A 14,038-nucleotide genomic window follows, 5' to 3' on the forward strand; every position below is an offset into this window, starting at 1 on the left:
TTTCTTCTTAAGGTTGCGCAGATACAGAGTCCTAGGCAGTAGCAGCTCGGACTCAGATCTTATCTCTCGTCTGGCTCAAATCCTGCAGAATGGATCTCAAAGACAAAGGAGTTCTACCCAGTGTAAGAGTCCAGGATCTCCACATAGTCCAAAAACACCCCCCAAGAGCCCTGTCATCCCCCGCCGCAGTCCCAGTGCCTCCCCTAGGAGCTCTTCTTTACCCCGTACTGCCAGTTCTTCTCCATCCCGGGCTGGGAGGTCCCATCATGATCAGAGGAGTTCATCCCCACATTTTGGGAGGAGTAAATCACCTCCTAGCCATTCAGGCTCCTCATCTTCTAGGAGGTCTTGCCAACAAGAGCACTGCTGCAACAAAACAAGCAAGAATGGTCTGAAAGGATCTGGCAGTTCTTTCCACCATTCCACAAACACTAAGACTTCCACAGGAAAGAGCAAATCAACTACTAAGCTTAGCAGATAGGAACTGGGCCTTGACAGGTATAAAGTCTCCTCCTAAATCTGATGCATGTTGTGTCTGTGTACTGTGTATTTTAAAAAAATAATCAAAAAAAAAGTGTATTAAAAAAAAAAAAGGTGTTGAATCTGCACATTTTAAAGAAAGTAGCCATTGTAAACTATTCATGAGAAAGCATTCTGTGTAAATAAGTGGCCAGGCTTTGCCTTAGAGCAGGCAGCAAGCAGATCCACAAGATGGGAAGTAGAGGCCAGGATAAGAGTGACTGGGTAGTCAAAGAGGTGCAATGTATTTAGAGTGAAAAAGTATCTTGAAGGTGAGTGTTTTAGAATGGTATTAATCTCGATGTATTTAGCTTCCCTAGTTAGAAGATTTGGCTTAATTATTTAAGGCCTTACATACTCAAAGGAGTATGTAAGAAAACCTGAAACAGTTATTTCCAAAATGACATCACCACTTGGGAGATAAGTACTGCTCAAGCATGTCTTTGCAGTTTCAAAAAAGCACACAGTTTAGAAGATGATATTTCTACCTTATAAATTTCTTCCATTTTGAGCTCCACTCACTGGGTGCTCATTTTGTCCCCTATCATGGCACGGATTTTTTACTAAAGTATCATATACCTTACCCCTTCTTGACACTGATGAAACTTAAAAAAATATTTGACAAGATGATTTAGCACCAATATTATTTAGAAATTTGTTTAGCAGTAATTAGGATTCAAGAACCTGATTCTCAGTTCTATATCATACTTTTTTGGGGGGAGTCATAGTGGAGTTCTTCAAACCACATTTGGTACAACTTGGAAAAGCATTCCTTCCTAGGAAATGAGAGGAAGGAGTAGATGTATGCACTTCACTGGATGTTGCAGATTTACAGTAAAATACAATGTAATTTAGAAAATAAGAACCTTTCTTTACCCCCTTAATTCAACTTAAAAAAAAAAGAACCTTTGTTACTGCTGACTTTTGTTTTTCCATTAGGTATGGTTCACTTAAACCACAGATCTTACAATGCAGAGATGATTACCAACCAAGATTTGTTTTTTTGGTCATTTGTTTTCTAAAATCATGAAAGATGAAACAGAGATGAGAACATTGTCTACTTTGTGAATTTGATAGGTTAGGGATGACAGAAATATACTGAACACCCTTACAAAATCTGGGTAAGAATGTTAATCATCAAAGCAAAATATACAGAAAGAAATCTGAGATATTTTTTATATTGGATTCTTGTCATTCTGTTTCCCAAATGTATTTTTGATAGCCAAACTTTGTTGACTCTCAGTAAAGTCCATGGTGTTTAATTCCTCCAACTTTTTTAGGTAGTTAGTTGGTAACATCTTGTGCTCTGCAGGAGTTCAGTAGGGAATGAAAAGTATGGCACCTTTTGCTCTATTCAGAAGAGCGTAGTGGGTCAGAATAGGGACACACAACAACACAAGCCTGAGAAAGATGCAGCCAGCTCTCCTCCCTAATGATTTCTGTTGTGGGGACTCTGGATGCATAGGAGACTTGTCAATTACTGATCTGCTTGCTGTAGTCATATGCCTCTCCAGCCAGCATCTGTGCTTTTTTATTTAACCTCTGCCAAATGAATACCTTTGGATTAAAAAGGGAATATTTTGTCTCTGAGCTAATACATTCTAATGCTGCATTAAAGCTGCCCTAGAGCTGCACTGAATTTCACTTGCTTTGTCAGACTATGTTGATTTTTTTTCTTTTCTTACTATGACTATGTATATTGTTTCCCATATGTAATGTAGCACAGTGTGGAACCTTAATTTCATTCAGGTTTCAAGCACTACAGATGAATGCAATAGGTAGGGTATACCTGCTTTTTCTGAAGAAACTGTACCATTGGAAAGTCCTATTCCTTTGTATTATATTGTATAATAGGTGCTATACCAATATTTGCATGTCCTCATGGTAAATTATATAATATAAATATTTATATATACATATATGTATATGCTTATATAATCTCATTTTTTTCCTCGTTTTTCATTTGTAATTTATGGACCACAAATAATACAGTTCCCTTTCTGTTAGTTCTCATATACTTACCTCTTCTATTCTCCCCCTACCCCTGCCAAAAAAATCTGGAATGCACGAATTCTAATAGCCTTTATACCTTGGTACAAAATGGAAGGACTGCTGATTTCTCAACCAGCCAATGTTTTGTCTTGCAGCTTTTTCTTTTTTTTTTTATTTCTAATTTCATGTGCACATTTGCATATGGAAAAAGAACAAAGACTCAAAAGGTATTTTTATTTTTTATTACGAATAGGTCTTACTCATTTTTGTTTCATAATGTGAGTTCTTAATTGTGAATACTTGTCATATAGGAACAGTGACAGTCTATGAATTCCTAACGGATGAATGTGACAACAACAAATTCCATCTTTTCCGTCCTGTTTTCTACATGATATACCATAAAAAAGAATTTGGTCACATTGCGATGTTTTTTGTCCTGGGCACTTGCTGGAATTATTTGTTAAGCTGGTGTGGCAGCCCATTGATTATTTTTCCTTATTTCTGCAAAGTATTTATTATCATCATGTAAGTTTATTCCTATGTGACATTGTCAGTTTTCCTAAGTACTAACTTTATGCATCCTTGCCTGAAAATGCTGAAGTTGAGGTGTTTGTATTTTCTCTCTAGTGTAACAGGATCCAGAAACGGTAACTGCTTTACAGGTGAGAAAGAATATAACACCTATTTTATGTTGTCTCCAAAGTACAGGCTTGTCCATTGTTAGACATTACTATGTAAAATAAACCAATGCTGTAGAAAATCACTTGTACTTGAACTATTTGCCAATGTAAAACTAGTAAACTATGCCAAAAAGAAAAAGAGAAATCAGTTGTGATTGATGACACAGGCTTCTTTTGATGATGAAAAAGGTAAAAGGACTGTATACCCCCAGTTGTTTTTTTGCTGTGGATTCGACAGGATCTAAGGAGAAAATCATGAAGATGTGAACAGAGGAGCAATTGTGAATAACTTAGCTTGAACTACCTGCTCTTCTTGAGTTTTTTTCTTGCTTGATGCCCTTCTCCCAAAAGTTTACAGAATTGCTTACTATAGTCTAACATAGCAATCAGTTAATGTTATTAAGTAATGGTCAGCTGACCAACTCATGCATAAATATTAGCTTAATATTTCTAGAGGGCCTATATAATCACTAAGGACTCTGTAAGCCTCAGTATTTGAATGTGGAAATGGCTCTGCAGAAAACCACCAATGTACATGTGTGTGACCCTTGTTCAGAGTGTGTGTGAATAGTTTATGGCAGGTTATCTGCAACATATTTTCAGGGACGGGGAAGATTTTTCTCCATTGTACAAAATGACTACAGTTACTCTGCATAGCACACAGCAGCTTATATAGGAATATTAGCTGGGAAATAATAAAATTCAAGGAGCTGTTGCTTTGTCTTCTTCAAGCCTCCATTTCTTTGGAGGGCATTGCAAAGGAGCATTTTTTAGAGAAACTGAGGCATGAAGCCTTTAAACTAAAATAGAACTTGAAATCACCAAACATTTCACACAGACTTTTGTGCTACAATATTGCATGGTAAAATCAATCTAAGTTTCAATCTCAAAAATCAATAATAATTAATCTCTTTATTAATTACAAATGCCAGTTACTACTTAGGTAAAACCCTGCTAGAGTAATAGAAAGTGTGATACAGTCAAGCAATGTTGGCAAGTTTGATGATGCTAAGCACTTATCTACTGCTTGAGCAGGATTGATAAGTGTAGAAAATTTCACTGCTCAAAGGCAGGAGCAAGATGAGGTCTTAACTGCTAATTATATATAATTATACAGGAGGCAAACCCCAGTGTGACACAAGGCATTCATTACAGCCACCAGCCACATCCTGTCTTGGGAAATCTGGACATATTCTTTCCTTAAAGCCTGCATGTTTGAGATCAAGCTTTCTTGCATACCTCACTAAACAGTCTTGATGTATAAGAGAGGATTTGGTCCTATATATTTAAAAATAGCTTGAAATATTTTTCATCTGAAAAAGACTTGCTGGAGCTCAATCATCCATGATTTGTAGTATTATGGTATTAACTATTGCTGGGAAAACACAATTTTGATTATATATATATATATAAATACACATTTGTACATAAGTGTATCTAAATATACACTTATATAGTACTTTATATTATATACAAATATATATATATATACATACATACATATGTGTGTATATACATATAGATAGGAAGAGTCTCAGCTATTCCATCCTGTTCATTGGAATTACTTTGGCAGAGTGAGCCAAGGCCTCTTTTGCTTTGATTTACTCTGATCTCCTTTTCATCTACTGCAATGTTCCTATGCCCTAATTCTGATTCTGTGTCTTTTTCATATTACAAGGCCTGATCCTATAGTTCTACTTGGGCAAAATACCTGTAAGTCCTTCTTATTGCAGTAACATTTATGCAACGGTTAACTGCAATGCTTCTAAATTTTTGGGGTTTTTTGGTTGTTTGGTTGGTTTTGTGCGGGGTTTTTTTATTATTTATTTTTCTCTTTAATGAGAATATAGATAAAGCCAGATTTACAGTAGTCTTTTTCCTGTAAAAAGAATTTTTCCGTAATGAATTGAACATTTTTATGGAACACTAAGAGGCATAAATTCTGGTAAGAAGAATGTGATTATTCCAATTTCTTAAAAGGGTCTAATGGAAAACAAATTATATGTGCCTCCAATTTATATATATATCTTAAATGAGAGAGTAGTCCTCTGAAAAGGAATAGAAAAATAAAAGAGAGCTCAAAGTCAAACTCTTTCTCATTATAGGCCTATAACACATGGATTTTTTTATGCAGGACTCATGCTGTGAGGTGAAGAGCCATGTCTGTCTTGTCATTCTCAGTGAGTCAGGGTCTGCTTAGGTTAACATCAAGATTCCTGTGGTGCATTCTCTGTATGCTTTTCCACTTTTGGGAATGGTCAGAGAACTGTTGACTGGATAAAGGTCTTAACGTTTATCCATGATTTTTCTCTTCAACTGGTAAAGGCTTTTGGTGCTTGTTGGATGGTGAACATGGCAGTGCTAGGTTAGCAGTCGAACTTGGATCTTGGGGGTGTTTTCCCACCTTGATGATCCTATGATTCCTCTTTCTGGAGTTTATAGAACAGAGCATAATATTTTATTCAATTTCCTTTAGCTAATCAAGTAGGCAGTGAACTGATGGGGTTTGTTTGCTGTTTTGCTTTTGGATCAAATATCTTTGGTTGTAATTAGTACAATTTTTGGTTACCAGAAATGCTGGTAAAAGGAAGTGAGGTTCAAGGTTTGACTACATGCAATACAGGCATAGGTCATACTTAGCTAATCAAATCACATAAACCTCACATAAGAATACCTCACCTGACTGCTTGAAGCCAGTCTTCCTTTTCCCTACACATAATATTTGTGAAAGAGAAATGATATAAAGTCAGCCTGGATTATATAAAAATTGTCAAGAATTATCTTAAGATATTGTCAAATGCCAAAAAGTTTTTATCACTCATTTTCATGTGGTTTAAATAATCAGGCTTTTAAATATATATCTTCAAGGAAGGGTTTTTGTTTGGTTGTGTTTTCTAAGGAAAAATGTACAGGAGTCCATTGTTTCAAAGACTGATGTATTACATTTGCAATGACTCTTGCCATCCAAGTTTGAACAGGTAGGCTGATTTTACTCTCCATTGATGATAACACATTCTTTCTCAACACTAATAATGAGAAACCCAAATTATGTGCTCCTGTTTCTCCTCTGCATGAAGAGCTTGGACCCATGGGGTTCTTGCTGTTCTTGTGCAGGTGAAACTTCATTAAAATCAGTATAGGGTCCTGTTTTGTTAAGGCTATTTTCCCTGATTAGGGACTGAAAAGATAAACTCACTCTATAAATATAAAATTTGCAGTTTCTGTATTTTAAATTGGAAAATGCTTATTTTTTGTAGCTATTATTATGACATGACATGCCTCTGGATCTCTCCTTTTCTGTAAGAATTACTGTTGAGAGCCAGCTTTGGTCAAGAGTACAATGTGGTCTCTTTTAAAACAATACCACAAGTGGGCTTCTCATGTGAGGTCCTGATCATCCACAAGTGTCTGTGGGAATTCAGCTGGAATTAATTTGATATTTGTTTTGAGAACACTTGATCTTTGACCTTTTATGTAAAGGGCCTACGGTAACAGCAGAACCGAAGAGATGCAGTGTAATTAGTTTGGTCTGCCTGGCTTCAAATCCTTTTAAATCCTTATCTGCTGCATGGCAGGCAAGGTCATCAAGGTTTGACACAAAGTGAAGTAGGATTCTTGAATTTCTTTGGCAATTTCACATCTATTTTCTCTGACTGGAGATCTGGATTTGTTGCCAAGCAGCATTCTCTGCATCCTCTTTACTTTCATTGGCTAGAAAGCAAGACTGGAAATTCTTGCCCAACTTTTAACTTACTTTCTATAGTCAGCCCAGACTCAAGGTGCAATGCTTGTGCTAACAGATGCCAATTTTCAAATGCTTTCCTATGAATATCCAAACTTGTAAATTAAGGAAATCACCAGCAATGCCTTCAGAAAAGTACTGACTTTTTGAAGTGGCCAACCAATGGCTGCTAATCTAAAATCTCTGGGCAATACCACAAAGAATTAAATCTGTGTATTAATTAAAAATACAATGCTGTCACCCCATAAAAAAATCAAGTACTCAAGAGTAAAGTCTGCAGCATGATTAAATTACGTGGAAAGTGGTTCCAAGATTGTTTTTTACCATTGAGGAAGACAAATGTTGAGTCCTTCAAATTCCCCTGCTCAGTAATTGTAGTTCTCTTCCCCTCCTTGGAAATCTTCTAAGCCATTCTTTTCATTTAAGTTTGCTCAGGCACCCAAGAACATAAAGAGTTAATGCCCTTGTAATGGTCATTTGTACATAAAGTTGTAATTATTTATTTTCTCATTTGTACCATATCAAGGCTTTGTACAATGTTTAAGTTTTGTTTTCAAATTATTTTGTATTTTATTTTTATAAACTGGTTCTAAATAAAATATTCATTCAGCATGCAAAACTTCAATTCTTGATTGTGTTTTTATAATGATTCATTAACTTATAAAGCTTTAGCTGAAATATTTTTCAGTGTTTTTTACTATTGTGACCCTGTAATTTAAATGGATAAAGTGCTTTAGCAGTGATTATTTTTTTCTCTGTTTCAAGAAAATCCAGCGTGTGTTGGTACTACTGCAACATGAATGTTCATATTGCAAATTGAAATGATTGGATCAATGGAAGTTTAACTGATGTAGTAGGTTCATGCGTTGTATATTAATAACAGAAAAATCCAAATGGGCCTCCTCAAAAACCTGACTTCCTATTTGTTCTTACCCCTTCTGTCTCTATTCATCTAAACAATAAATGCACAGCCAGATCAGGTCAACTTAAGTAACAATATGGTGGTCCTGAAAAGCCAGCTGCTGATGACATTTTTCCATTCAAAATTGTAGTTTTTTATTTAGTCAGAGGTCACTATAATTGACCTCTTTTGGGGATAATCAGCTGTCCAGATGTAGGCACTGAGCTTTTACAGTCTCTTGAGGAGACTTGTCTCCCTCTGTGCAATAAACTTATGCAGCAGATAACAGAGAAATGAATGAATGGAAGTTGTTACTGAATCTGAGTGCGATGGGGAAAATGAACTGTTAAGCTACAAGTTGCTCTAGTTTCCTCCAAGACCCTTTTATTTCTCTTTCTAATGACACTAAGCGTAAGTAGAGTGTAAAATCATCACAATTTATATTTGTGGTTTGTGTGCCTGGATGTCAGTCCAATGCTACCAGAAAATACTCTGCTCTTTGCACAGTGGGACAGGTTTTTTAAGGGAGCCCAGAAGAATTGGAGAAAATACCCTGGATCTCTTCCTCAGTATTACCATTTTTGTGCCATGCATTCAGGCAAATTTAAAGCCAGCTCTGCCTTTGTTCAAATCATTGGCAGTATTTTCATTAAGCTTCATGACCAGGTCATTAGCTTTTGTCATTTATACAAATAGCCTAGATAGCTTCACAGGAGAGGAAACAAATTGGGAATTCATTTACTCAGTAACAGCCCAAGAAAATTATGTTTTAGCTTCTGTTATGAACAACCAGAAACTTAATGGCATGGCTTCTGAATGGTGCATGTGATTTCAGTGCTCCCAACACAATCATCATTTGATCACAGAAAGGGTGTGTAAAGAAATAGCAACCAACTGTATTAATTTGAAGATGAAAATAACTATTTTGCCCATACTGTAGCAATGAGAGGCAGCTCAGTTTCCTTCCTTGTTTAAAATATGTAAATCTAGAATGTATCAGAACTGGAAGAGTGGTTTTGATCTGGCTCCAGTATATTTTAGCAGTGCAACTGAAACACAGAGAAAGAAGCAAGATCAGAACAAACAAGCTGATGAACAAGATTGATGTTGAGGTGTGGTTGTTGTCTGACCACCACAGTGTCTTGTAGCATCGCCTGGCTTGTTTTCATTCATACAGGAGATCCAATCTCCCATTCTGCTCACAGGTTCTTGCTGCACTTCTCTACTCACACTGTAGCTGCCTCTCACCTAAATCAGTACTGGAACATGACACAAGTCAACTCTCCCAAGAAATGCTGTAGTACGTGAAATTCAAGAATTAACAGTTGCAAAAAGAATTGAAACATCAAAAGAAAGACAGGTAAGAACTGTCAGTTGCAACCTGGACAAGCTCAAACTGCTGCCCAAAAGGACCAGGTAGATTGCATTTGCTAATCTACCTGGAATGTCATGGTTGCATGAATTAGCTTCTTTGTCCATGAAAACAAAATACAGAAAACCCTGCTCAAGAGAGCCCATCTGTACTGATGGGGGAGAAGTAATGCTTCCAACAGGCTAATTTGGAAAGCGTTTAACAACATAGACTCAAAATTGTTTTAAGATTCTTTGCCGTTTTTAAACTCAGCAATTTCTAATGTCTGTCACCCATACCGTCTTTTGTTAAAATAAACCTGGTAAAGAGAACTTTCTCTTCTTCAAGGCACTAATCCCAATTAACATTGTGCTGTACATGCATACATTTTATTTTTGTGAGATATTTGCGTATTTTAGTCCATCTGTGATACTGAAGGGAAACAGTTGCTAACAACTGATTACTCTGTATTCACATTTTAGTAGGCACCAGTGGCTGTTTTCTGAAGTACAGGTGAGTTAATTCAGTACACCAAAATGGTGTAAGGGCAGAAATGAAGTACATTTTCATTACGGTGGTGTTCAGTCAAAGCTGACTGCAAAAGGGGCATACCTTATCTTATGATTACATGTTCTTATGCTTCTAGGAGAGGGGTAATTTAATAGTGATTCTTTGTGTTATTTGTATTTGCTAAATTACTGCAGCAGGAACGCTTGTGCAAACTGACTGTAACACTAGAGGCAGTAGTCACTGCTATAGGCCAAATTTTATCTGCAGAATTTTTTTTAATGTTGGTGTCAAAATGAACCTGTATGATTTTTCAAGTCATTGGACAAAATTTCAGGTGTGTTTTTGTTTGCCCTCCAGTACAGATGCCAGATATAAGAACATTGCACCTCTGCTACTTATGAACTGTGTAAAGTAGAGTAGCTCTAATATGTAAGCCTGAAACACAACTTAAAATAATGCCCATGACAATAGTTTTTCCTATCTAAATGTGAAATGGCAATTTTTCTTTTTGGCATGAAGATAAAATTTTTGCTTGTTTTGGAGCTGATACCAGGTTACATTTTGCTCTAACTCTTCCTCATCTTTCTTTTTCCTTGACTATATAGTTATGAGAAAGGAAATGATAATGAAAGCTTCCTAAACTATGCAGGAGCATTTGCCTGGAATGAAGTGAGCCCCTGCCTTCCTGTAATTTAACAGCAAATCTGATTTCCATTTCATGTAAAACAATACAAAGCTTTTTGTTATCTGTATTTCAAATACTGTGATATTGATTCCACAAGGCTTACAAAATCAGATGAAGACACAGCCTACATATAACCTGTATGTCAGAAACAGGCATCACTCATCCATTCCTGATTTTTCTGTATTTCTCTATTTTAACCATATGACAAAAAAGAGACTATGCTAGTGCAGTAAAACATAATGTCTCTGACAGGAAGGTGCATTTGACAAGCCAGGAATGAACAACAGCCAAGTGGAACAATGCTGTATGAATTCTGAGGACACTCATGAATGCCTCAGTCCTAAGCCATTCCTAGAATAAGCAAGTATCTCAGCTCCTTCTGTGATGCCTTGCACGGCTCAGACTTAAAATAACTCAACAAAAACAACCAAGCTAACACCCCCAACATTTTAATTATTAGAAAAGGGAAGTACTTAAAAAAACCAGCTACTTCTGAGGTTTGTTTAATCCAAGGACCAAGTAACTTGCGTAAGATAGCTCCTGGTGGTAGTAACCATAATGTTACTCATAATGTTACTTTTTTACCCCATTCTCATGCCTTTTATTTTTCACAGGGTGACATTAAACAAAGGACAATACAGACAAAAGTCTTGGTCAAAATAAATGTTTGTTTTTTTAAAGAGAATAAAAGGATAAAGAAAAGAGAAGAAATTTATTAGCCAACTGCGAGAGTTAACTGGAGACTGGTAATTAGTGTTTAATGCCACCTATAGCAAAATGTTTCCCACTGGGAAAAACATGGGAGGCAAGTCCACTTCGCTCCTTCAAAGTCACAGGGCGGAGCAGAACAGACATCAGCACCCAACAACACAGTCATTTTACATATATTCAAGTTTTTACACATCTGCAAAGCAGAAGTAGTAGCAGCCATTTGGATGTTCTTTCTTAATGGTTCTCAGGGGAGGCCTAGGAAACTCGGAAGGACCTGGTTCTTGTGACGTGGAGCTGGAGCTGCAGCTGCTACTTCTGCTGCTGCTTCCAGCCACCTGTGCTCTAGCTCTGTCCTTAGCAGGGGAGAGCTGGGGGGATCCTGGGCTCAGGTACCCAGCTGTGGTCTGAGTAGATGCAGTGGCATGTGTGGTTGGGCCAGTGTTGTTTTTCACATAGACGTTCTTGATAGCAACAAGTGTATGTGCCATGATGCTGATGCTGTTACTCAGGTCTTGCATGCCTTGCTGCAGCAGACGAAGATTGTGGTTGACACTGTCAAAGCCAGACTGGATCACTTGTATTTGGGTCTGCTGAATCTGCAGTAGGTCCTCTTCAGTCATTTCATTTTGGTCTGCTTGGGACCTGCTTTTTGTTTTGGCTTTTACTTTCCCAGAGGAAGCACCACCTGATGTCCCCAGAAAAGGCAGTTCTTCTTGACTAGGTGGAACCACTACCATGTCCTCAGAGCTTTCTTCTGGCTCTACTACCTTCACTACTATTTCTTCTTTGAGGTTCATCTGCTCAAGACTGGATTGATGAGATGGACCAGGACTGCCATTAAACCCTAGAAGAGGTATGGGGGGGCAGGGGGTTGGAAGAAAAGCAAAGTAAAGCCCATGAAAAATTCATAACCTCAGTGATGACATTTTCTCATCCACTAAGCACTAACATTAGTCCTTGAAACAAGACTCAAACTCACACTACGTTACCTTTGATGGTTTTAGAATACAAATTACCTTGAGAGGTGGTAAGAAAACCATAAACAGGCATTCACCAGTTAATCATATATCTGCATTCTACAGTTTCCTTACCACCACAGAAGCCAAGCTTTAGGATCCCAGAGAAAAAGTTCACTGCAATCTCATTTCATGCTCTATCATGCACGCTGAAACACTGTGATTGCAAGAATCTCTTGGTATTCCAGTGTGCTAGGACAGTATTTCCGGCACGTATGAAGTTACGTGCTTGCAGCACTTTGTACTGGCTGGACCTGCCATGGCTTTTTGCAAGAACAATTACTGCAATAGTGAAGATGGGTAGCCAGGTCTAACGCCTCATGGATGGGCAGCATCTGCTACGAGACGTGGTTTTTACTCTTGGGTGTTGTTCTCAGGCACTTCTATGAGCTAGAGCACTCTCAGGTTTATTCTGGTTGTTTCTCACCCGAGATTCCAAGGCTGGTGGTGGTTCGTGTGGGCACGAAGGGAGTGATTTTCTCTCTTGACCTCTGAAGGATTTAGGGTCTGCTGTCTGACTTTGTGTCTCTGTGTTTTGTGTTGAGTTCGGTGCTCGGTGTTTGGCGTGAGAATGATGAGGAGTCTCAAGGTCTTGGTTTTCTGGTTTCTCGTGTTGTTTATTAGTTCTTATCTTACAATTCTCTGTGTCTGGCCAAGATGTTCAGAGCAGCCTGGACACGAGGTGACTCCCCCCGTGATGGGAGGTCACTACCTCTTATACAGATAACTACGTACCCATTGTTTACAATTCTGTGCCAATGTCTATCACCTGTACTAACAGGGTCATGTCTACTCTGATCCAATCCACTGAAACTACTTTGTGCCCACGTCCCTGCAGAAGATGGATGCCAAGGGAGAAGAAGAAGAACCCAGGGTTTCACCCAGATTTCTCCATCTTGTCCCCTTGCATCTACTACAAAATCTTCTGCACAGTGATAACTGCACTACTCTCTGTCACACCTTTGTGACTTGCAATTCTTCTCTCTTGGATGTTTTTCACATGGACCAAAATCAAAGATTGTGTTTTCTTGGGCTCTGTGCCAGGCAAACCCCCCTGCACAGACCCCAGACCCTCTTTTTCGGGTCCCAGGCCTCTTTACCGAGGTCTGTGACTTCCCAGGGCGCCCAGAGGGATGCCCTGGACTCCAACAGAGCACGAAGCCTCAGAGCTCTGTGTGCGTGCATGTAGGTTCTGCCTTTCCAAGGCTGCGAAGCGGAGCCGTCCTGCGGGGCTCACGCAGGGAGGTGGCTCCCGCACTCACCGATGTCCCCCAGGCCGGCGCCGGGCAGCTCCAGCGTGTCGATGCCGCCCGCGATGGGCACGGCCCGGGCGGGCAGCAGGGAGCCGAGGGCGCGGCGCTGGCGGCGGGCGGGCGGAGGCTCCTCGGGGCCCAGGAGGAGGCCGAGGGCGGGGGGCGCGGGCGGCCCGCAGCCCTGCGAGAGCCGGCACAGCTTGCTGCGGTCGCGCCGCTTCAAGTCCCGCCAGCGCTTCTTCAAGTCCTCCACGTCGCGGGGGCAGGCGGCCACCGGGTTCACCTTGTGCCGGATCAGCTCCCACACCTTCCGCTTCTGGCCCGCGGAGGCGCGGCCGGGCCCCGCCGCGAACAGCAGCCGCTCGTGCTTCAGCACCTGCTCGATCAGCACCTCCGTCTCCGCCTCGTTGAAATTCGCCTTGCGCCGCTTGGGCGAGTCCTCGGCCATCCTCCGCCGCGGGTGCGGGCGGGCGGGCAGAGCGGGGAACGATAGCGCTGCCCTTCCCCTTGCCCGGCCCGCGGGTGCCGCTAGGCCGGGCCCCGCGCCCTGCCGGGGAAGGAAATACGGCGCATGAGAGGAAAAGACGCGCAGGGCCCGGCGCAGGCGCCCCGTGCCCCGCGTGTTGACATGGGGAGGGGGCGCGGCCCCCGCCCGCCGCCCCGGCGGGAATCCCCGCT

General features: G+C 40.0%; 2 protein-coding genes across 5 annotated transcripts in view; one reads left to right on the forward strand and one right to left on the reverse strand.

The window, feature by feature from the left end:
* TTBK2 (tau tubulin kinase 2) overlaps nt 1-7,538 on the forward strand; it is an 81,407-nt gene extending 73,869 nt beyond the window's left edge. For all 4 annotated transcript variants that reach the window (XM_083863136.1, XM_083863135.1, XM_083863138.1 and 1 more), the window contains one exon: nt 13-7,538. In XM_083863136.1, the coding sequence (XP_083719262.1) occupies nt 13-481 (469 nt within the window). In that variant the 3' untranslated portion in view covers nt 482-7,538. The remainder of the gene's footprint in view (nt 1-12) is intronic.
* A 3,492-nt stretch (nt 7,539-11,030) lies between these two features.
* LOC310910865 (uncharacterized protein) lies at nt 11,031-13,958 on the reverse strand. The gene is made up of 2 exons (XM_083863926.1): nt 13,370-13,958; nt 11,031-11,935 (listed from the first exon to the last, which is right to left on the reverse strand). The coding sequence occupies exons 1-2, from the start codon at nt 13,806-13,808 to the stop codon at nt 11,277-11,279; spliced, it is 1,098 nt and encodes a 365-aa protein (XP_083720052.1). The 5' UTR covers nt 13,809-13,958; the 3' UTR covers nt 11,031-11,276.
* Nucleotides 13,959-14,038: the final 80 nt, after the last annotated feature.

Source organism: Zosterops lateralis (assembly GCF_965231275.1).
Source record: "Zosterops lateralis genome assembly, chromosome: 6".
Lineage (NCBI taxonomy): Eukaryota > Metazoa > Chordata > Aves > Passeriformes > Zosteropidae > Zosterops > Zosterops lateralis.